Source organism: Lynx canadensis, chromosome B1 (genome assembly GCF_007474595.2).
Source record: "Lynx canadensis isolate LIC74 chromosome B1, mLynCan4.pri.v2, whole genome shotgun sequence".
Taxonomy (NCBI): Eukaryota; Metazoa; Chordata; class Mammalia; order Carnivora; family Felidae; genus Lynx; species Lynx canadensis.
This window is the reverse complement of record NC_044306.2, coordinates 134227188-134252391: the sequence shown is the minus strand read 5'-3', so window position 1 is coordinate 134252391 and position 25204 is coordinate 134227188. Positions and strand designations below refer to the sequence as shown.

At 41.0% G+C, this 25204-nt stretch overlaps 1 protein-coding gene across 2 annotated transcripts in view; it reads left to right on the top strand.

Annotated features, from left to right (window-relative positions):
* Positions 1 to 3664: 3664 nt before the first annotated feature.
* The window catches only part of AFF1 (AF4/FMR2 family member 1), a 134599-nt gene continuing 113059 nt past the window's right edge, over positions 3665 to 25204 (top strand). Inside the window, exon 1 of one of the 2 annotated variants that reach the window (XM_030313477.1) lies at positions 3665 to 4155. In XM_030313477.1, coding sequence (XP_030169337.1) covers positions 4139 to 4155 — 17 coding nt within the window. In that variant the 5' untranslated portion in view covers positions 3665 to 4138. The remainder of the gene's footprint in view (positions 4156 to 25204) is intronic. The other variant, XM_030313479.1, reaches the window with a different exon arrangement.

The window sequence follows — 25204 nt, the reverse complement described above, 5'->3', positions numbered from 1 at the left end:
GTGTCCACTAAAGTCCATCAATTTGTTCCCCTGTCTGTTTTTCCTGTGGGGAAATCTGAAGTCGGTAGTTGGATCCTGGGAAGCCCCTGGACTCCTTCGTGCTGCTTTGGGAGGTGCTTCAGGTTGAACCTCATAAGGAGGTGGCCCAACAGCTTGGGGTGCTTTCTGCTCGTTGATGGTGAAGGTGGGAACAGGAGCTGGGGCACTGAGGATAATATAGGAGCCAGTGGTGCGAGCCTGGCTGGTGGTGGTACAGGAACAGGAGGAGGGAGAGGTGCCTCCTCAGCAAGGCTGAAGGTGGATTTAAAGTCTGGACTAACATTCCTTTATCTCCCTCTCCTGCCTCTTTCTCCTGCAAAACAGACTTTTTCTCTGGTTGCTTTTTAGCTCTCTGCATCATTTATTCAAAATATGTCCTAATGGACTTTCTTTGGGAGCAGAAGCATCCCCCATCTCCATAGGCAAAAGTTAAGAACACAGAAGATACAAAATTGTAACCAAACGAAGCTCAGAGTACCTGTGGTAGCATTCTTTCTTTCCCAAAAGTTGGAGCTTCACTGGCTGAACCAAATAGCTTCTATTTTTTTCCTTTATTTTTATTTTATTTTATTTTAGAGAGAGAGCACACAGGAGCAGGGGAGAGGGACAGAGGGAGGGGGAGAGAGAGAGAGACGGAGAGTATCTTAAGCAGGTTCCATGCCAGCACAGAGCTGGATGTGGTGCTCAATGCCACGACCCTAGCATCATGACCTGAGCATAAATCAAGAGTTGGCCGCTTAACCTCCTGAGCCACCCAGGTGCCCCTGAACCAAACAGCTTCTAGACCAGCTAAGAGAGCCAGATCAAAATCTCCTGTTTGGTGGCAACCAAATGGGAGGAAGAAATCAAAGAGAGCCATTCAGAGCCGTCTTTTCTCTGAGCTTAACGTATACACAGGCCAGGCAGCGTTACAATAAAATACTTCTTTTTAGTCATAGGTTCATAGCTAAAATTAGTAGACGACTCAGCCAATATTCTCCTGAGGGGGCTGGGAGCGGGAATAGAAATAATACTTCCCATTCTCACACAAATTTCAAGAGATCTCCCAAACACATCCTGGCTTCCCTACTTGCCCCACATCCCTTCCACTCTTCTAATGGTGTCTCTAATTAGAGATTTCTTGTTATAAGTCATATGAATGAGCCACGCAAACTCAGAATGGTTCCTAGGAGGTCCAACAACAGGGAAGTAGGGAAGGATAGGACCCGACGTGCACTGTCGAAGAACTTACCAGGAACCAAATCTTTCAGGATGCACTTACTCCTCAGTTCATTTCTCTGCTTCAATAAATGTAGTTAAGGCAGTCCGTGCCTGTCTGGGGGGAGCAGAAAGGACTGTCCCCAAAACAAAACAGATTTTGGCAGCTGTAAGGGACTGTTCTCCTCACTCTCCCTGCCTGGCATCAGCTAGTCACAGTGGTTGGCTCTGACCTGTCATAGTCAATTATTAGGGGAAATGAATGTGTGAGCCCTGGGCGCTGCAGCCTGCAGCTCCATCCTGGAATCCCAAGAGGGTGGGACAGATTGGAAGCAGCTCCTGTCTGGCTCACCAGAAAATGTGTTACTGGAGCCCAAGGGTGCAAGAACACGTGGCCCAGGGGGCCCAAACAACACAGTTTCAGCTACTCACCGCCAACAAAATCTAAAGGCTGAAAGAAACATGGCGTGAAGCAAGAAAGGAATTTATTCAGTGAGGTCAGCACCAGGAAGACAGGACTAATGTCCAAAGAATCGTCTCCAAGGTGCTGAGAATACTTCTAAGTTTATATAGGGAAAACGTGGAACAAAGATCTGTGGGTACGCAGCTGAGCAGCAAAAGGTCAGGTTGATTATTGTCTTGGGGTCAATCGCACAGGGTGTTGCTGGCGTCTGGGCTGTCCTTCTTGCTCGAGGGGGTAGTTTCTGTTCCCATCGTTAGATGTTTTGCCTGCTGGGTCCCTTGCCTGAGTTAACTGATAAAGCTGGAAGGGGAAAAACAAGTAAGAGGAACAGATTGAAGGCAAAAATGGAGTCAGTCAGGGCTATGACTGGGTCCTCCTTCAATCTCATCAGAAAAGTCTTTTAATTGTGGCGAAGCTATCAAGCTCACAGTGGCAGATGTAAAGTTTTACAAAATGCTTGAAAGCTCAGATTTTACCATTGGCAGTAAATAGTGTCGGTTGTTTTCCTTGAGGAAACAGACTCACTTTGTTCATTTTTGAGAGAATGACTGCCAGAAACCCAAGTCAGACTAACCACAGTCCATCAATTGTTCTTTGACGTAGAAATGGTAGTCCACGAAAAAACAGCTGGGCTAGCTTGCAACTCAATTACACACAAGTGCTTTTCTACTAGGCCGTGATTGTACTTAACTTCTGCAGCAGCAGAGTGCTTCGGTGCACTTCCCATTCAGTCCCAAAGAACATCAAAAAGACCTACTCGGGTCGATTTAACAAAAGTAGTAATTCTTACTGCTTGCTTCATTAAGGACATTCGTGAAGGACACTTGCTGTAACTGCTGATGTGTGGTGGTGAAGAATGCAGGGACTACTAGTTCCATTTGCTGCCACTGTGGCGATTAGGGCTCAGAGGCCTGCAGTTACCCCACAATTACTTTTGCATCATTAGTGCAAATGGCAGCACAGTGAAAAAGACAAATAAGGGCTTTGTGTTTCTCTAAAAATAGTTTTGACCTCTGCGAAGTTCTTGGGGACTCCCAGGAGTCCACTAATCACACTTTGAGAACCACACATAGAGATGCATTGAGCCTTCCTCCCAGCATTGTCATTTTCATACCAGAGATCAACATGTCACTATTCCATGGCTTCTTAGTAGCACAGTCTGGATTATCTCTGTGAGGTAGACAACCCTGTAATGATTCTAGGTAGAACTGAGGAGCCTACAGGGCAGGCATTCGGTCAGCCTTCATTTCCAGCTCTTACAGTGTGCTGCACGTCCCCAGGAGATATTGTAGCACACCGTCTCTCCATCTCTGCCCACCTAAGGGTTTTCCTGCTTACCTTTAGGCACTGTTGAAACACAAATGCCTTCCCTAGTCCTCTTAGTACGACCCGTTTTTGTTTGTACTAACTACATAGCGTTTACTATATTGGTAGTTTGCATCCTCAATTTTTTTTTAATGCCAATCCCTTAATTTACTAAAGGACCAAAATGAGTTACTGTTTACTTTGCAATCTGTATGTTGTCCAGAAAAGGCAGGGCGTTTTGTAAATGTTTTCTCAGTGTAATGAAATCAAAACTGAAAGCGAACAAAGTAAAACAAGAGTGCGTTGGTTGCACATTTCCTGACTGCGAGCATTGGAATGATCAAAAGTAGCGAACGTGGTTTACTGCTGTGGTTTTTATTCCTTGCTCACTGCAGCCTCTAGGGGCCCAATATTCAACAAATATTCAAATTGGAGCTGGAGTTCTGAGCGGCCGGGTACTGTGTGTTCCGGCGGTGTGTTTGTACATTGTTAAAACCTGGCAAGAGAGCACCAGCCAGGAGCCGGCAGGCGGGGCTCGGCCACGAACGAGCGAGCGGGGCTGCGTCGGCGCTCGGGCTCGGTGCCCCCGCCCGGCGCAGCCTCCGGCTCGGGCCGGCGGAGCGCCGTGCCCATTTAAGGAGGCGGACCGTACCACCAGAACTTTCTTGACAGGGGGTAGTCAGGCGAACTCGGACAACTTTCAGGGAGCCTAAAGACGATTTCGTTTCTCTTCTAACCCTGGCCCGGGTTCTAGTGGCGCTCAGGGGGAGCTGTGCGCTGGTGGGCTTTGGTCGTGGGGCTCCTCGGGTTTCCCTTCTCCGAAATCGCCCCGAGGGTCTTCACTTGCTCTCATTTCGGACGCAACATTCCCCGAGCTGGTCCAAAGTGTAGTTCGCCTGCAGAGGCCCCAGTGCCCGGATGTCCATCAGGCTTAGTGCGAGCCAATACGCTCGGAGCCCGAGGCTGCGCTGAGGACGCCCGGGCTCGGGAGCAGGTAGTCCCGTAACACCGGGGAGTTGCGCTGGGGAGCTCGTCCCCGCCCGGCCCCGGCAAATGGTGAGCGCGGCGCTGGCAGAAGGGCCGCGGGTGGAAGGCTCCGATGGACAGAAGACCTTGAGCTCTGCAAAGTGAATTATGGCAGCCCAGTCAAGGTAAGCCAGGCTCCGAGAGAAACTTTTTAAATGTGTTAGTGGCTAGGGGAATTGAAGGTTGAGGGCGGGGGGTGGGGGAGGGACGGTTGGGGTGCTGCGAAGACGACCGGCAGGAAGCAGCTTTGTCATTGCTCTCTCATCATTCCCGATGCTGTGGTTCATTACTTAACGTCAGATAAAAAAAAAAAAAAAAAAAAAAACAGTTGGGAGAGCGTACTGGACAATTTCTGCAGCGCGGAGGAGAGGGGTTGAGTTAAAGTTAAAAGTTAAATTTCTTCCGTCTTCCAAAATAATTATTTTCGGAGAAAATAAGTTGTTTGAACTTGCTTACCTTTGCCCAAATTTTCGTTTAGTTTCTTTGTGCACCTCTCTTTGGTTCGCCTGATTTGGGGGGGGGGGGGGGGGGGGCGCTAGTATTTTGATCGGAATTTTAGAAGTCAGTAAATGTAAAAACAGTTCGCCTTAGAGAAGGTGGTTGAGAATTTGGCTGGTGAGTGATCGAAAATGTTGCTGCTAAAATGTAGGATTCCACATAAAACGGCACGGCTTGCGAGAATCTGCTGAGTAGGCAAAGACCGGGAACGTACCGGGGTTGGCGAAGGGGAGAGGATAATGAACTGCAGTTGCTGTCAGAGGAGCGCTATTGTAAGAACCTCAAGCTCTGACTTTGTCTGGTTGGTTCCTTTTTTTTTTTTTTTTGCAATGAGTGTTAAAGAGTGATAACAAGGCGTTAGTGGTTAGTATACGATTCAGACTGTTGTGTGTGAATTCATTTTAGTTGTGACAGCAGTTGGTGCTAAGGGAAGCTTAAAGTTATATTTAAGTTCTTTTTCAACTGTTTTACTAGAAAGCAGTTTGGTGTCACATATTTAAAATAATAATAGGGCCCTTCAAGTTGACACTTATTGTAGTATAGTGATTTGGGGATGTCTTAGGCTAAATACGTTTTGGGTCCCAAAACCCAGGTGTACCACTAAAAGAAATAGATGCTCGAATGCTGACGATTGGGTGAGATGAAATTCAAAATTGTTTCCTAAGAGAACTTTCTAGGAAGAGAAACAACTTCTCTAATGTAGACCACCTCTTGTGCGGTATCTGCTGTATATATTTTAACATCTCAACTCAGTGGTTTATTCCCTGCTCCATGTTGTTGGCTGTTCTGAGAAAGGGGCTCTTGGATCCAAGTAGTAGGAAAACGTTGATTAGAAACAAAAGTTGCATCTTTGTGTGCTAACCTGTAATGAAAATTAACTGCCAAGGGGGCCTGTGGCATAAAACCTTTGATAAGATACCTTGATCAAAATAATTAAATACTATTCAACAAAACTCCTTCATACAGAGGTACGATTTGAACTCAGGTGCAAGTGATTTCAATGCCTCAGCTCTTAAGCTAAGAATAAAATAAGATAGTAACTAACTGGACACTGCAGTGTGCCAGGCACAGCTGCTGTGATTGAATTATCTCTTTGATTCTTCTCAGTCACTTAAATAGGTAAGGAGTTTTATTTTTCACATTTGGAGTTAAAGAAACTGAGTCCCGGCCTGCCTGTTTCTTGCCCGAGATCACACAGGTGGAGCAGTGCCTGACTCCTGAGCTGCGCTGCAGATTTGCTTACTTCCGGGATGCTTCTTTAATGGTGAGGTGAGGCGTGAAAAGGGACCTGCAAAGCCTCAATATAAGTATACAAAAAGCAATTTCTGCTCAAAGTGCTCTGCTACAAAATGGAAAAATCGGAATTATTGGTCTGGTAGTTCAACTTGTGGGTAATTGAAATAGGAGGACTGCCTGTATTCTGCTCTTCTTCCTGGCCTTCAGACGTGCCCTTGAACTAGGAACAAAGCCACAAGGCCATGATGTCTGTTGTTTTCTTAGCCTGCATGATGGGAGTAGATCTCTTAAGTTATAAATATTCATTTTCTTCAGTTACATTTGGAATGTGGTCTACGCTCAGTTAGACGTTGTGTTTTGTGGGATAGTAGGTAATTTCTGAGATCCAAAGAGAAGATTGCAGATATTTTTGGATTTCAAGGAAACCTCAAGCTGGGCCACATTGTTCTGAGTAGTGCTAAGAGAAACAGAACCATCACCTCTGATTTACGATCTGGGGCAGTAAAATCTTGTCCATGTGCCACACACAGTATCTGTTTGCTCTTGAAACAGTTTAGATTGTTGGACTCATTGGTCCTCAGGATTCATAGCTCAGTTTGTTCTAACCACAGTCATTTCATTGTGCACTATTTAAAGTAATTTGACTTTTTTTTTCTTCGAAGAGGTAGATGAGAACTTAGATCAAACTGAATTTTGTGGCACTGACAGGGACTACACGAGAGGACCATGTCACTTTTCCTCTCGTTATTTGGCATTGCTTTCAGGTAATATTTTTCATTTGATACTTACGGTTGGTATATGACTAATTTTTTGTGTGACTGAATAGGCTAGGCAGTGTCTTCCTTTTCTATAGTCAGCTCCTTAAGGCAAGACATTGTCTCACATTTTTATTGTCTCCTGCATAAGCTAGAAGTATTTTGAATGAGGAAGAGACTAGGTAATTATTTCTTAGCTTGTGAACCTTTATAAATTGAGTTTGTACAGTCCTCTCTCTCATTTTAAAACCTAAAAGGAGCGAAAAACAACAACAACCTAAAACTAGGAAATTGATTATTTTGTTTTGCTTTGTTGTTGATTTCTTCCCCCAGAAGTGGAAGACATCTGTTGAATGAAAGGTCAGTTGCCTAAACTTTAAAAATTAGATTTTGGGTCAGTATTTTGAAAACATGTAATATTTGATTTGAGTATTCAAGTTGTGGAGAAACGCAGTCATTTAGAAATGCAGTACCAGTTGGGGCGCCTGGGTGGCTCAGTCGGTTAAGCGTCTGACTTCTCAGGTCATGATCTCGCGGTCTGTGAGTTCGAGCCCCGCGTCGGGCTCTGTGCCGACAGCTCAGAGCCTGGAGCCTGCTTCGGATTCTGTGTCTCCCTCTCTCTCTGGCCCTCCCCCGTTCATGCTCTGTCTCTCTCTGTCTCAAAAATAAACAAACATTAAAAAAAAATTTATAAAAAAATAAAAAGAAATGCAGTACCAGTTCAAGCAGGACATACTGTGCCTCCGCTCTCTCTCTCTCAGATTCGTGTGTGCTTTCTTTGGAACCTTTAAGCACAACAGATACACTGGCTACTTTCTTATGGGAGTTGTAATAAACTTGCCTTCTTTAACTTGAAATAGTTACAGATCCGTGGCTTTAGTTTCCAACTTCTGATCTAAAGCACCGAATGCTTTATAGAAGTGTATATAACCTGGCGTGCCCTCTTTGGATAATAGCAAGCCTATGATGGGGTAAAGGTGGGTATGGCATCTCAATAGTTTGTAGATCTATACTTTTCGGTGAGGATTAACTTACTTTATATTTAGAAGTGTGTTGATGGATAAAACAGGAGGGCTTTGTCTGGTTCCCCATCTCTGCTAACCCCCTCATTGAAGCAATCCTTGAATTCTAGAAAGGAATATATACGTACCTTCAACTACTGCCAGGGATTAACCAGTTTTAAAACGCACCTTGTGCTAAGGGAGAAGCCCTGGTCCACCCCCCCACCCTGGGAGGGAGGGGAGTGGGGGAGTTGAAATTCTGTAGGAGAACAGCATCTGGTGGTTGAGCACATCTCAGAAGAAAGCACTTTCAGACAATTTGCAAAAGGAAATTAGGGTTAGTCAGTTCTCCCACGGTGTTTTTGTTTTGAATTTGACTGAGGTTAATGTTAATGAAGTTTAAATAATAATAATAATAATAAAGCAAAGTCAGATTGTTCCTAAGATTATTATGAAGCCAGTTTTTGGTGGATCTCTTTGGTGAGGGAAATTTTCCATTGCAAAAAGCATTGCTCTTAAACTGGTACAGAACCAGTTTTGTTCTGTCTTCTGCGCTCCTCATTTTTGAGCTACCAATTACCTTGGAAGAAAATTCACAAAAGCAAAGAAGCTCTGATTAAATATGAGCAGATATCAAAGAAAAATGCTGTGGTATTTTGGGAAGTGCGGTTCAAGGATGTGATTTCAAGAAGGAAATAATTTATGCAGTATTTTGACCCAGCGAATGTCTTCATTTTTTCCTTTGTGACGCCATGGTAAACAGTGTCCTTGACAAGAGAGAAACACAGACAGGTCTCTTAAGTGATTTCCTACTAGTTCATCCTGAGAGCCAGCCGAGCTTCCTGACTCACCAGACTACAGTTTCTTCCAACATAAAGAAGGAGAATTGAGTCATTTTTTTTTTCCAGTCAGCTGGTTTATGGGGATGTTCTTTGGCGATATTAACGCACGTGATCTCTCAAGAGATTTAGGGGATTCTTACGGGATAGCATGAAAAGGTGTTTGATAGTTGTTTCTATACTCTTTTGAAAATGGAATTTAGTGAATGCTGCATTGAAGCAATTTAAATGTCACATATTCTCAGGCATGAGAAATGTTCTCTTAGTCATGGATAAGAGGGAAATCTCATTTTGGTGCTGTCGTTCGTTTTGAGCCTTCAAATCTATATATTACCCAGTAGCTGTAAAATGCAGGAAATAAAGCTGAGTATCTTCGTTACTGCTTTGAGGCACAGCATACAACTTGATTGCTTCTAAATATATAAACTTAGTTTTCTATTAGGGAATTTCTCTATTTCATTTGTTTTCCAAGATTGGCATATAAACTTAATTCCAAAAGCTCCTGTCTTTTAAAAGGGAAAGTTCTGTATGTGAGTTGTGGTGGGAACTACAAGCAGTAGCATTTCTGATGATCCGAACTAGTTGGAAATACAGTCTACATCTTTAGGACAAAGTTTCTTGACTCAGAAGTAAAAATGTAACAAACTTGGATATCATAGTCTCTGTTGCAGTTCAGTTACGTTTTATTGGTATAGGGTGTGTGCATAACTTTTACAGCTTAAATGATTACCTTTTTTACATAAGTGAAAAAAAATGGGGAGAGAACTAAGGCTGTATTTTTGTTCATTCCTTTTTATTATGAGTATACATGTATTCATTTGCTCAAAATAATGCAGTAAGTAGAAGGCACAATAATGTCTTGCTGAAATATAGATGTATCAGGTGGAGTTTAGTATTAGGCCTTAAAGGGAGAAATAAGATTTATAACTTGTCATGTTAATGCTCTAGAGACCCTAAAGTAAAAATTAACTTCACAACCATCCCAGTGCTGACTTTCTGTGACTTGGCAGTGATCGGTGTTGAGAATCTTTCCCCTGTGCAAACTTTTCCCTTTTCCTAGCTATGCCTAGTGAGTTAAAGCTTAACCCAATGGCCACAAAGCCAGCAGACTTAATATCCTGGAAGTCTTGTTCTCTGATGAATGTCTGTTTTCTTGTTATGGTTTATTGGCTTTGTTTTTAATTTAACCAGATTGAACTATCAGATTCATAAGGCTGTTACTCAAGCAGTAATTTTATGTCAGATTTAGTATGGTAAGAGGAATCCCAGTAGCGACATCTTGTCAAAAAGAATGAAAACTAACTGAAGGGGGAAATCTATAGTGTATTTCGACTGATGCCTAAATTGCCTTTGCTTTGGTGTTAGGTATTTCCAAAGGACACCCACAGTTTGACCACATTGTTAAAAAAACTTTTTTTTAATGTTTATTTTTGAGAGAGAGAGAAAGACAGAGTGTGAGTGGGGAGGGGCAGAGAGAGATGGAGACACAGAATCTGAGCTGTCAGCACAGAGCCTGACATGGGTCTCGAACTCACTAGCCATGAGATCATGACCTGAGCCGAAGTTGGACGCATAACTGACTGAGCCACCCAGGTGCCCCGACCACGTTCTAAAGGTACCAAGAATTGTTGTTTCTCTTTATTGGCTCATGTGATGAATACTTGGAGACCTGCAGGCCACATGGTCCTTTGGGTGGGCTGTAGAGAGTTAAGGATGCAACTCTTGAGTCACTGGCTTGCCTTTATTTTACCCTACAAGGTCTTGCTTTCTTTTTCATATTGCTTACTGCTGGGTTGGCAATTAAATAAAAGTAAAAGAATATTTTAGGTGCAACGTGGTCATATTAAGTTCAAGGTTCTCTTTCAAACTTGACACTAGAATCACCGGGTTGGGGGGGGGGGGTGGTTGCTAACATGCTGATTCTACTCCTTTTTTCCCCACCCTCAGAGAGTCTCATTAGACAGGTGTAGGGTGGAGCTTGGGTGGAGCCCTGCCGGCTCTGAGGCCAGAGGCCCACCCTACTACCCTTTGTGAAGTGGAGTCTGTGTGAGAGAGATATATAAAGTATATCATGCCAAAAAAAAAAAAAAATATATATATATATATATATATATATTATACAATGCAATTACATTTTGACTTAATATATACTCACATATCCTCCTCCCCCCCCCCAAAATAGACAAGAGGTTGGTAGAAAAAGTAGATCTCCATCTCTCTCTCTCTCTCTATATATATATATTACAAACTGTATTTCTTAAAGTATCCAGATGCACCTAAATTTAAAAAAACAAAAGGAAAAGGAAGGCATCAAGAAGTAATGCCCAATTTGATCATGCAGCACTTTCCCAAGAATTGTTTCTTTTCAAGGACCTAGATATTTAATTTACCCTTTCCTATCCATTCTGGGCTCCTTCCCAAAACTACTAACTCACATTCTGCCACACACACCCCAGTTTATCAGGTGGCAGTTGTTTTTGTTCCCAGAGAAAAGTTACAACTGTGAATTGGTCAATTATATCCAAACTCCATGAAACTAAAAGGTGGTGGTGTTTTGTTTTTGTTTTTTAAACAAAATACTGTCTGTGTCCACTGTTGAACAAATAATGTTCAGTAAAAATTTTAAGTGAGACTCCTACTGGGAAGTAAATGTTCAAATTATAGCAGATGTCAGTTCCTGTAACAAAATTCAGGAAACACTTTCTGGTATGTGGGTGTTGTAACTCTTCAGTTCTTGGAACTTTCCTTCAGGAAACTGTCCTGTCAAAAGCAGAGCAGTTGATAAAATATGTAGCACAATTCACAAACGGTGTCGTGCAGTGTAATTAAATTTTGATTTGGTGCATATGTTTTTGTGGTCATGATAGAGCTGAGACTCACGTGACTTTCATCCTGGATAATGTGCATCTGGATAACTTGTTAAATTGATCCCCTCATTCTCATTGCCTTAAAAATGCAGGTGTATCTGATTTACTCTGGATGTGAATTTTTGGTAAGTGGTAAAATTAACCAGTCCCCATTGCTTTATATAAAAGAATGAAACATGTTTCCTACTTAGTTTTATGTAGAAATTACATATTTTTGTCTCCTGGTCGATAAACTGATATTTTACTGTAGACATTTTTAAGTAAGATGGCTTACCTAGTCAGTTGGTAGCTTTAGCTGTCATGAGTTCATGAAATTATGCTGTGTGTGTGTGTTTAAAGGCAAACAGAACCTCTTGAATTAATATGCTGAATATTAAATACTTCTAAAAGTTTGTTAAAAGGGGATATTTAGTGGTACAAAATTCTGGACGGTAACACATAGTTAACACTCTCTCACTCTTTCTCTTTAAGTAATGTTGACCTGCAGTTGCACTTCTAGAAATTATGTTTTTCTGTTATTTTATGGTCTGTGTATCTCTCTTCCCCCCCCCCCCCCACTTCCCTTTTAGAGTTAAACCATACTTTTGCTAACTCTCCATTTTAAAAAGCTGTGTAAATATAAACTTTGTACCACATGGAAGAAATTAGGCAGCTACATTTACTGACATTAGCATAGTAAAAAGATAGAATGGAACCCAGTGTGTTACATTTGTTTCCAAAACCAAGTTCTAGCTGAAAGTGTTGTAAAGAATACAGAGATGAGTATTGTCTGCTTGTCACTTGATTTTAGTAAAATTGAGAGTAAACCAATTAAACAGTTTTTTAAAGTGGGAACTGTGCCCAGAAGACAAAAAGCCCTAGATTGGAAGTTATAAAAGATTGAATTTGGTAGTTTCTATCTTTTTGTTGATAGTGTGGGGTTTTTATGTTAAAACTCATGATAGGTGCTTTATTTTATTATTTTTTTAATGTTTATTTATATTTGAGAGAGAGAGTGTGTGAGAGACAAGGTGCGAGCAGGGGAGGGGCAGAGAGAGAGGGAGACACAGAATCCAAAGCACGTTCTAGGCTCTGAGCTGTCAGCACAGAGCCCGAAGCAGGGCTCGAACTCACAAGCCATGAGATCATGACCTGAGCTGAAGTCCAACCGATGGAGCCACCCAGACACCCCAACAGGTGCCTTATTCTTACAAATAGCTTCATGGTTTTCTTATTTTAACAGTCATGTTTTTCTAAGGATAAAGTGAAAATAACTAGATTTACTTACTGTGGACTTTAGTTTGTAGGCTTTGAAAAAAATCATGACAATTCTCATAAGCCTAGAATAAAACTTGGTTTCTTCCTGACGTCACCCATATTCTGTGGTGATATCCCTCTAAGGTGTTGGTATTATCCATTATATTAAAGAGTGAAGTGGAAACTTTACTCCTACTTCGTTTTTTGGTATCTTGGCAAATGAGTTTTGTTGTTTTTTTTTTTTTTTTGGCAGGGCGGGAGGGGAGCAGATTGCTTTAATCAAGATACAGTCACTATCACCCAGATCTTTCATCTCTTTTGTGACTTCTCATTTTATCATTTTTTCCCTCAACCCAAGTTTCTTTTTTCTTTACAACTTTGTAGTATATTTTACATATCCTAAGAGTTGTCCATTTCAAGTGTGCAACTCAGTGATTTCACTTCATTATGTTTACCTTCTTAAGTGGTACAGTCATCACCATAAATCTTTTTTAGGACATTTTATCTCCCCAATAAGATCCTCATGTCCATTTACAGGTAATCCATGTTCCTAGCTCCTTACTAAATCTTTCTGTGTGTAAATTTGCCTTTTTGTCTTTACTTCACATACATGGAACCTTGAGGTTTTTTACATCTGGCTCTTTGCACTCGTGTAATTTTTTTGAGATTCATCTGTGGCATAGCATATGTCAGCTTTGTCCTTGTAATTACCAAATAGTATTCTGCTGTCTGAGTATGATAGACTGGTTGTTTCATATGTGTTCACAGGGGAGTGGCTATTACAAATAATGCTCCTGTGAACATTTGCATGCAAGTCTTTGTGTAGACATACATTTTCCTTTTGCTTGGTTAGATACCAAAGAGTAGATTTGCTGGGTCCTTAGGATAGTTTTATGCCTTACTTCCTTTTTTTTTTTTTTTTTTTTTTAAATGTTTGTTTATTTTTGAGAGATAGAGAGAAAGAGAGTGCGAGCCGGGGAGGGGCAGAGAGAGAGGGAGACACAGAATCTGAAGCAGGCTTCAGGCTCTGAGTTGTCAGCACAGAGCCTGATGCGGGGCTCGAACCCATGAACTGTGAGATCATGACCTGAGCCAAAGTTGAATGCTTGACTGACTGAGCCACCCAGGCACCCCTATACCTTACTTTTTTGAGAAACCACTGAACTGTTTTCCAAACTGTATGTCCATCCTAACCCATGTTTAAACTGATCTAGTTCAGTTTCTTGCAAGTTATTTTACTGTCTTTGTAGTCAACTGGGCTGTGGAACTGGTGGTTCTGAGATCTGATCAATTTTGCATTTGAATGTTAAATGTGTTTTAAATACATATGGCTAAAACACAACTGTTTTTTTCATAGAAGATACTATGAAGATTTCTAAAATTGGTCAGACTTTGTGATGAAGAAGCTTACATCAAGAAGTATTTAAAGAAAGTCAAATTAACATTTAAAATATCAATGCATGCTTTTGTCAAAATTGCAAGTGAAACTTCCAACACACAACTTATGAACCCATCAAATCGATATATATGTATACATATATATGTGTATATATATTCTGTTTTTCAGAACTGCTAAACAGCCCTAGAAATTGTCATTTAGATGTGTTTTTAGTAAAAAAAACTTTCAGGCAAATTTTAGCTGTTCTCATTAGCTACAGTCTTGAATTTGCGCAAAGATATGTTATCTGAGTGGAGCTTCTGGAAATTATCTTTAAAACTGGGGTTTTGCTAGAGGAAGGTGGTGACCATATTCCCCCAATTGGTAGTGTGTTCCAAACTTCAGGAAAAGGTGGATCTACTTTATGAACAAGAATACTTCATGAAGTGCTCTGAAATTATCTGTGGGTGTATGTGTGATGGTAGTGAGAGTGAATCCCCTTTTCAGCACTCCTGTTGCTATTCTGTAAAGGAGCTGTGAGGCCACACTTAGTTGTCTCCTACATGGCTGCCTTTAACAAGTCTGCCCATGTGCTTACAGCTTTGGGGCCTCAGAACATTGTGGCATGTGACTGGAATTCACTGTTTCTGGGTATTAATTTACCTACTTAAAGATTATATCAGCATTAATAGCTTTATGACTGTGGCCAATTCACATACATGAACAGTGCTTTTAATATTATCCATATCATGTATTGACGAATGCCTTGTTGCTCACTGAGAGCCAGCCACTGTGTGTGCAGGTCTCTAAGCTGGTTCATGTGGGGAGCTGTCTCCCCACATGGAGAGGAGCTCATAGTTGGTTGTGGGGGTGGGGGACAGAAAATCAGCAAACAAAACTGACCAATGAAACAGTCGCAAACTGTTACGGCACCATGACAAAAAAACAAATGGGGGTGTCGTGACAGAGAATAATGGAATGTGGGGGACTTTGTCAGCCACAAGGACCTCTGATAGAGTTGACTGAAGTAGAGAAAAATCAAGTCATGATATGTTAGAACTGCTATTTCAGAATATACATGGAAATAAGTGATAGTGGAAAGAATGGCATTTTTTAAACAGGGCAGATAGGATTTTAGGAAACTGTCATGTGGCAGTTTCTTAAAATAAAAATTGTTTTTGTGGATTAATTCGACCAAAACTCAGTCCTGTGTTTTTTGTTTTTGTTTTTGTTTTTTAATACAGATAAAATGAGCTTCATAACATAACATGAGCTTTTAAAATAGAGACTGTTTTCTAAGAGTTTGCCTTAATTGGTGCATAAATATAAACAAGTTAAACATGCAGAAAATAAATTTGAGAGGACATCTTTCTTAGTTTGGAAAGCCATCAAATAAGAGATGTGATAGAATTAGAGAAGTCCCAGCTCAGGGAGTACAGTCATAAGGAGGTGAAGATTTAGACAGTAAAGAGGATATTTAGCCTGGCTATTAAATACAAAGGTTAATTTACAAAGCAACCTTTTATGCTTGTGAAAGACTGCCATAGGAAGTGTGGTGAAAGATGGCTTGCACTTCTGCCAAAAACAGACCTTGAATTAATAAATTATATATGTTAAGGGGTTTAAGGAAAGCCCAGCAACGAACTTCTCATTGAAGATAATTAAACATGAAAACATAGTGGGAGGTGGAGTTCTTTTAGTCTATTGAGAAATAGGAAATAGATAATCTCTACCTTGGATATTTTAGGAAGTAGCAGATGGTTTGAGTACCTTTTTCTCAAGGGATTTTGTGGCTTCTTGAAAAAATGTTATCACAACAAACTGCTAGAGGAACTGAAAGTTCTTATGCTCTGCATGCATCACAGCTATGTTTAATTATATAAAGTTACTATAAGGATCCTGCATTCAGTGTCACCTCATCTCTTTTGTACCTCTATTTACAGTTATTTTCAAATAAATATAGTTAGTCGTGGACCTTTTGTGGCCTAATAGATGATAATTCCATGAATGTGAACATAGAATGTATATTCTCTATTTTCAGGGTCCAGAGTCAAATGTGGGTTTGTACATTAGACCTGTCTTGCCTTATTTCTATATTCATTTTTTTAAAGTTTATTTTTTGGGAGAGACAGAACATGAGCAGGGGAGCAGCAGAGAGAGAGAGAGAGAGAGAGAGAGAGAGAGAGAGAGAGAGAGAGAGAGAGAAAGAGAAAGAATCCCAGGCAGGCTCGGGGCTCAAACTCCTGAAACCGGGAGATCATGACCTGAGCCAAAATCAAGAGTCGGACAGACACTTAACCGACTGGGCCACCCAGGCGCCCCTTATTTTTGTATTCTTATTTTATCCATTCTGTGGACTAAGAGATGAATAAGTCACATACAATTAATGAGCTTCTATTTCTCCTAATAATCTTCTGAAGTTTTTGCTTTGTGAATTTTTTTAAATTTTTAAAAAATTATTTATTTAACATTTATTTATTTTTGAGAGGCAGGGAGGGGCAGAGAGAAAGGGAGACCCAGACTCCAAAGCAAGCTTCAGGCTCCAAGCTGTCAGCACAGAGCCCGACACGGGGCTCGAGGGGCTTGAACTCACAAACTGTGGGATCATGACCTGAGCCGAAGTCAGACGCTTAACTGACTGAGCATCAGGACCCCTGCTTTGTGAATGTTGATGCAGTGTTTTTGATGCATAGATACTCATAATTGTTATGTCTTCATTTTAAGTTGTCCTCTTGAAGGTATTAAAGTATTCTTGTAGAAGGTTTCTTTGAGTATTGGTGATAAATTTTTTAAAAAGCTGTGTCTTTACATCTTTTATCCATGTGGATTTTATTTTGGCTTAAGGAGTGTGGGTTCTGGAGCCCCCTGTTCTCTCCCCTCAAAAGGAGCTATTCTGTTCTCTCTATTCAAGAGCCATTGTCAGACTCCATCACGATACCTAACTTGTCCTGCTTTTGTTATTTTCACAGATATTTTTCAAGATCAGCTTGAGTATTTTGTTTAAAAAAAAAAAGTGTGTGGCCTTTTAATAGGATAATTTCCTATAAAAACCTCATCCTGTTTTTCAGAAGCATTAAAGTTTTAGACAGGATTACTGTCTAAATTTGCAGATTTTCATGGAATGGAAAAGAGTAGGTTTGAGTGCCAGGGACTCCTGAATCACTGGACAGACACCGCTTGTTTATCTTGGACACATTCGGGAAATCTTGTTTGCCTCAGTTTCTTCAGGAGGAAGTAAAAATGTATGTTTGCTCTTGTCCCGAATGAGCGTGTTGTTAATCTAACTCTCTAAGGGGAATCCTATTTCTGTGAATGACTACATCGGACTTTAGGCAGGAGGAGGATTTTGTGGTCTCTGTATTGCTGTAGAGGGGATCTTACTTTCCTGTTTTGTTTTTAAACTTACTCTTTAATTTTTTTTTTAATTTTTAAGAGAATTTTATTATTATTATTGTTATTTCTTTAGATAGAGTGTGTGCGAGTTGGGGGAGAGGAGCAGGAGGGAAAGAGAATCCCAGGCAAGCTCCACCATCAGGGTTCAGTCTCACAGCCCTGGGATCCTGACCTGAGCCTAAATTAAGAATCAGATGCTCAATTGACTGAGCTACCCCCCCCCCCCCCGCCCATCCCCACTTGTAAACATTTTATTTTAAGTAATCTCTGCACCCAAACACGAGATCAAAAGTTGCATGGCCTTCCAACTGAGCCCTCTAGGTGCCCTGAGAAGTTTTCACTTTCTAGCAGACTTTTTTCATTCACATTTCCTTGACTGTAATAGATATAATTTCTACTTTTTGAAATATTCTGTAGTTCAGTAAAACAAAAGAATGTATTGAACTTAATTATAATTAAAATGAAAGAGAAACATTTTCATAATTTTTAACAGCTTGACCAAACATTTTCTTTCTGTTCCTTTTCTACTTTTTCTTTTTTTTTTTTTTTTAATTTTTTTTTTTTTCAACGTTTATTTATTTTTGGGACAGAGAGAGACAGAGCATGAACGGGGGAGGGGCAGAGAGAGAGGGAGACACAGAATCGGAAACAGGCTCCAGGCTCTGAGCCATCAGCCCAGAGCCTGACGCGGGGCTCGAACTCACGGACCGCGAGATCATGACCTGGCTGAAGTTGGACGCTTAACCGACTGCGCCACCCAGGCGCCCCTCTACTTTTTCTTTATATGTTAAATGTTACTGCACTTTGAATCATTCTTGGTATATATTTGGTAGGTGATGTGCTCAGTGTATAGGGGGAAAGGTGAGGTGGGGGTTACTTGAGGCAGTTGTGATTTTTTTTTTTTTTTTTTTTTAGATTTTCATTTTGTCTTAAATTTGAAGAGGAACATAAGACTTTGAGATCTTTTTTATGCCTGGAAATGCAATGCTAAGAATACATTTTTAAAAGTCAAAAAGTTAATATTGCCCAAAGCAAGGTGTTGTTTTTTTATACATTGCACTAGAAACCAAGGTGGTAACAGATAATAACACACTTCCACAGATAGATGTTATGTGATTCATGATGCTGGGTATGGAAACTACACTGAGTACCATATTTATGAACTTCACTCATTCTTATTTTATCTGTCTATATTTTAGCGCATGAGTGTGCAAGGGGAGGGGCAGAGGGAGGGTGGGAGGGAGGGGGGGGGAGAGAGAGAGAGAGAGAGAGAGAGAGAGAGAGAGAGAGAGAGAGAACCTTAAACAGACTCCATGCTCAATGTGGAGCCCGACACCAGGCTCATGACCTGAGCTGAAACCAAGAGTTTCAACCAACTGAGCCACCCCGACACCTCTCATTCATATTTATGTATAAGACTGTCATAGTTGAAGAACAACGTGTAACAGAAACTGCTATAAATTGAAGACCTCTTCTGGTATTTTTTCCTTTGTATTCATACACGCAGGTATATGTACATCATGCTCACACAGAAACACAAACGTTGCTTCAGTGGTAGAAGCTGGAATCAGAATGCAGACAAATGATTTTTTTTTTGCTTGTGCTTTTAAATATTAGCTTAAAATTAGCTGATGAAAAATTTCATTTGTTTTTAAAATTGATAAGGAAATAGATTTTTGGCAATTGTCTTTAACTTTGTAAATTTTAATCTAATTGTTTAAATTATCAGGAATAGAAATTTTAGATCTTATATTTTTATTGAGTTCCTTTAAAAATTGTGCCCAAACTGTAGGACAGCAAGAGCCACCAAATTATTCATTTTGTTTTTGAGAGAAACGTTTCTGATTTAGTTCAAAAATCATTTCTTTCACTGTTTTCATAGTTGACTTGCTAGTAAGAGTGGATATTATTTCAGTAGATGTTGGAAATTTAAGAAGAAAGCCTGCACGGTTTCCTATTTACAAACTGCTTTTTCTTCTAGAAATGGGTTTGGAGCACAGAAGATATTTTGCAGAAGCAGCTACGAAAATCATGTGATGAAGGTTAGGCCCAAGGCTGAACCCAGAGTGTTTCTTCACTTAAGGTGCCAAAATGTCAAACATGTGGTACAATAATGGAAAACAGCGGTTTTGATTAAACAAAGCATACAAACCATGCTTGAATAAGACAGCTTACCTTCTGCCTAAGTTGGTTCTTTTGGTGGGAGAGAGGAGTGCTCTAAGGGATCCTTAGGTTTAATAGGAACAAAATATGAGCAAAATGAATTCTTTTCGGAGTATTTGTTGGCAAACTTGAATACTTTGAAGTACAGACATTATGTATCATTTTAGTATATGATAATAGCAATCATTTGTGCATTGTTATATTCCAAGTCAGAAATTTGCATATCTGGTATCACTGAATCTATAAGGCAGAAATTATCACTCCGAGTGTACGTACAGGTGAAGAACTGAGACTCCTGGAGATTGGATTTGACTCTCAGTGATTGACCAATAAGGGTTACACAGCCTCTGCTAATCTACTCTAGACTTTTATGTAAATGTTGTTTTTGTCCTTCACACACGTATCTATGTGGTCAGTGCTCCTTGGTATACTAATGGAGCAAAGGAAGGATGGAGAAAATGGAACATGATTGTGTGTGCGTGCCTGTTACCTGAAGTGTATGAAACAGGAAAAGGGAACGAGATGAGAGTAGGGAAGCATGGTATGTGTAAAATTCCTCGCAGAGTGAAGACATGTACAAAAGAAATGTGAGGTCAGTGTTTCCTAATGCCCAGCACTGGGAAGTGCCTTCCCCCCACAACTTCGTTACCACATGGGGAATTAAGGAGAGACGATACAACTGTTTGAAGTTGTGGTTATTTTTAACTCAGGGAACTCCTGTGATATTTGGAAAGGGAGATTTATGTGGGGTGGAACTTCTCTGGGTAAAAGATGTCAAATCCCTTGTACCCCTCATCCTCTTTCAGGATGCTCCTTCCTTATAAGAAACTCATTTTGGAATGAAAGTCATCCTCTGCCTCTTCCTGTTTAGTGTGAAATGTGTAAACCCCTTTGCCTCTGTGGCAGGACACCGCACTTTATGTGCTATCTTTGGATTCTCCTTTTTTTTCTTCTGTTCTCTTACCCTGCTTCATACGCTGTCAGCTCTAGGGACCATCGTATTGTTTTCAGTATTGAATTACCTTTCTCTTTGGGGAGATGGGTGGGAGGAGCATAGAAAGAATAGGTGAGAGGAGAGCCAAGGCCCGTGCTGCTTTGCCAAGCACTTGAACTGCAGCTGTATATACTTATTAGTAATAGCTCACAGGTATCAAATACTTTAGCCAGGCACTGGACTAAGCACTGTGTATGTATTAGTTAATTTAAATCTTACAACCATCCTAAACCTTTTGGTACAATTAGAGCTTAGCGTTTGTGACTTACCCTGTTGGCCATAGCTAGTAGTGATAGAGTCTCGAAGGTACCTTTCACAAATATAGCTATTAGGAAATGTTTCCCATGTCTGTTTTCAGTGTGCTGCAATGTGGTGGCTGTTGTCTCAGTAGAAAACTAACACTGTGACGTGGAGAATATCTCTCGTTATCTACAGCATTGGCTCTCAATATGGGGGAGGCAGGGAAAAGAGGAAAAGGTTATTTTGCCCCCACCCTAAGCACAGGGATATTTGGCAAAGCTTAGAAGTATATTTGATTGTCACAGCTGGGAGGAGAGTGTGCACTGTCACCTAAGATGGAGGCCAAGGACCCTGCTAAGCATTTTACAATGCACAGGACAGCCCTGACACAAATAATTATTTGGTTCAAAATGTCAATAGTGCTATAGTTGAGAAGTGCCCTGCTCTGCTGGTTCCCCCTGGTTCATAGGTTTGGGGGTGTTTGTGCTCCAGACAACATCAGTACATCATAACCAGACTCCTGCTCAGCCAGTGCTGACTCTAAGTGTTAGTTATTTGAACTGTTAGTTTAGACACAACATGTGCAGGATGCTGCTGGGCACCGTGTGGATAACACAGCCCATAGGAAAGGGAAAAATGGAAGTGTGGTGGGGAGGAAAGGGTTTGTTGAAGCAGAGGGGACATGGGGTGGGGAGAGGCTTGGATAGGTATAAGCTGCAAAATTGGAAAGCGTAAAGCCTGAGTGGGACAAAGCACAGCTGGAGGTGCATCTGGGGTCGTTTTCAGATTTCCCCTTTCTTACTCACCTGAGTGCTTTCCCTTTACTCTGTATTGTAAGCCATTAGCTCACTTAAACCTCGCGTTAATTTTAGGGAATTGGCACCATTATTATCTCTACTTTTTTAAGAAGGCCGACATTCCTGTTAAATGACTTGACCCGAAGGACGAAGGACGAAGGACGCTGCTAGAAAGTTGCAGAGCCCGAGTTTTAACCCATTGCTAACTCCTGAGACCATGCTCTTGACCAGCTTACTCTGCTGGTAAGCAGAGTGTTCCATCCTGTTGTCTGTCGCTCAGCCTCCTCTCTGCCTTCCCTGAATTCAGCACAGCTGCTGTGGGAGACTGACAGCAGTCTCCATTCGGGGACCTTGAGTGCCCATCCGGTTGCTCTGTACTGGGAGGTGATATAGAGGGGTCAGAGGTGAGGGAACACATTAGCAGAGAACTAAGGGGAGCCTTTTAAAGCAGCAAGGAAAGAATTCCGAGTGGCTTGGGGCCTCAACATATCTGGCCAGGAAGAGGTTGCCTGCAGAAGCGTTTTGAACTAGCTCAAGGGAAAAAACAGGCAGAAAGGGAGATTGGTAGGTATAAGGTAACCGCTGATTGTATTACAAATTTACTTGTGTAAAATGCGTGTCTAAAATCTGGACCTTTTGTATCTTGGATATCAGTTGTAACCTAAACTAGGGAAACCATAGAATCAGGCCCGCCTTAAAGCTCAAAGCTTTCTGGCTTGGTAATTTTGTAGGGAAGGACTTGCAGGAAAAACACTTTGAAATATGAAGAAGGAAATGTGATTCCAGTGGTTCCTTTATAGGCACTAAATCTGTACATGAAGAAGTAGGACAAGAATTAGAGAAGATTGATTTTCTGAAACCTCACAACCAACCTAGTTCTCAAATGGGGAAAAACAATGATTTTTTTTTACAAAGATGAAGATTGGAGGAGGAAAGACGGAAAGGTGAATTAAGTCTCCACGGTGGCTGTGAAGGAGACTGCCTGAAAGCTTTCCAGAGGGGAGTCTGAAATGTATTCCTCCAAATGTATGTATGTATTTCTACTGGATCACTTGTACTTTCTCAGTCGAACAAAAGCAGAAGCCCAAGCAGGATTTTGGAGGAACAAGGTAAGGTTTTGCTCAGCGTGCACGCATAGATCAACTCATGCAGTGTGCAGGCGTACATACACTCAAGCTGTCTCAGTTCTGCCAGTAGCAGCTGTTATTGTGTGTCTCACGGAGTTCAGGACCACTCCTCAGTTCCTTTCCTTTCACAGATCCACTCTACTAGTTAATAGATGAATTTGTGATTCCCACTTACCCTTTTCTGATGGAGACGTCTGCTTAAACCTCAAGTTTCTCTGTAGATGTGTGTGATGGAACCCTGTGGGATTGCTTGGTGTTTGGCAGCCTCTCAGATCCTATCGTATTTACTAGTTTATTCTTGGGGCTATTGTTCCTAACGTTATATTATACAGTATAAGTTACTTTATGCATAGTTATATGTAGTATATATAATTATAATTTAAATGTAAATTTTTCTATATAAAATAAAATTTCAGACATTCAGAAAATTGGAAGAATTTCACAGTAAAAAGCCTTATTCCCAGATTATACTCTTGTTAACACTTTATTATACTTGTGTCCACGTAAGTACTCATCTCTTCGTTGTTATATCCATCCATTCATCTCTTAGGCTTTTTGTGTGGGTTTGCAGATCTCAGAATACTGCAACCTGTGTGTCATTAACTAAAGTTAAGTATTTATTTACAATTTTTTTCCTCTTTTGCCTTAAAGTTTAGATGCCATGATGAAATGCACAGATTTTAAGTGTACTGGTACATTTTGACAATGTATACGTCTGTGTAACCCAAACCCCTATTAAGATACAGGACTAGGGGCGCCTGGGTGGCACAGTTGGTAGGGCGTCTAACTCTTGATCTCAGCTCAGGTCATGATATCGCAGTTTGTGGGTTTGAGCCCCACATCGGGTTCTGTGCTGATGGTGTGGAGCCTGCTTGGGATTCTGTCTCTCCTTCTCTCTGCCCCTCCTCCCCACCTTGTGTGTGCATACACACACACACACACACACACACACTCTCTCTCTCTCTCTCTCTCTCAATAAATATAAAAAAAAAGATATAGGACTAATGTTAGGGTTATTTTTTGGCATGTATGTGGTAAGATGATTAGAAGATAATTATAACCTCATTTGGGTTTTATTTTTCCTTCTTTCAAGGTATCATTTCTATATATTTTTAAATTGTATTTATGACTTTGTGTTTGATAATGTCTCATTTTGTAGAGACTAGGTAATTTCTTGGGGTCTCAGGCTAAAACCTTTGGATTAAGGTAGAGGTTTCCTTACCTAGGTTGTCTCTTGCTAAGAATTCTCCTCAATTACTGTATTGAGTTTCTAGGATTTTTGACCTTCCTAAGATATATTGAATCTTGTTTCAAAAATGACTTCTCCCATGACTGTAACTAAAATTGCTTCTGTGATGAGGCATATGGTGACTGCTTTCTTTAAAACAAGCAAAGCCTGTCTTTACCAAGTGCTTTGAATATTTGAATCTGACTCCAAAATCATTAATTGGGGGGGGGGGGATTTAGTCCTTTTCCCAGTGGAAGACTTCATGGAGAGTAGAGAGTTCTGTCCACTCTTTAAGACCTTCCTATTTCTGGGTAACAGAGAAATGCATGTGACACGATGTACTTAAAGCCAGCTACTTTAAGAGTGTATGTAGGGGCGCCTGGGTGGCGCAGTCGGTTAAGCGTCCGACTTCAGCCAGGTCACGATCTCGCACTCCGTGAGTTCGAGCCCCGCGTCGGGCTCTGGGCTGATGGCTCAGAGCCTGGAGCCTGTTTCCGATTCTGTGTCTCCCTCTCTCTCTGCCCCTCCCCCGTTCATGCTCTGTCTCTCTCTGTCCCAAAAATAAATAAACGTTGAAAAAAAAAAAAAAAAAAGAGTGTATGTAGTAGAGAGGTGCCAGGATGGTTGGGTTGTGTTCTTCCAGGATTATGCTGTAGCAGTCACAGGTAGGGAGATGGGCTCTCTCTTGAAAGAGGTGGACTTAGTTGATGTCACTCATCATGTATGGGTGGGCTCAGGACTCTCAGAGCCTCCTTCTTGGACCTGGATGATTGAGAGAAGTCTGGGGGTGAAGGAATGCCTTTCCAAGTAACCTAGTGGTGGGTCTCTAGATAAACAGGGGCCCCTGAACTGAAGTGAGGCAAGTTGTGTTTTGTTAAATTATCTGGTTGAATGTTACCTGTTTATTTCTGTTCTGTTATCCTCCAGCTTTTGGTAGTCTAATGTAAATGTTTCAGCCATTTCTCAGCTATTTATAAGGAAATAGTTGAGTTTACTATTGGGCCAGAGTTGTAGGGAGGCGACATTCCCCCGAGGGCAGAGTGGGAATAGCAGCCTTAATTAGTGAGAGATCCCCTAGAAGGTTTTAAGTCCAAGGAATAAGATTAAAACGTGTAAGAGGTTCACTCTACCTACATTTGAACATCTCAGTTTAATTTTATAAAGGCTGTCAAGCCTGTTTATTTATACTGTCAACCTGACAAGTGTCCTTTTATTTAAATAAAGGTATTTGAATCTAGTGATGCAGTCTCCCACCACACTTTTAAAAAACCAGGACATTTGAGGAACAGTAAGTTCTGACCTTTAATAGCAGCCACTGGCTTAATTCTTCATATTTTCCGCAAACCACACCCGCCTGCTGGAGTAGATAGCTCAGGGAAGTTGGATGGACTCACTGTGCCTTGGGAGGTTTTAATTCCCGAG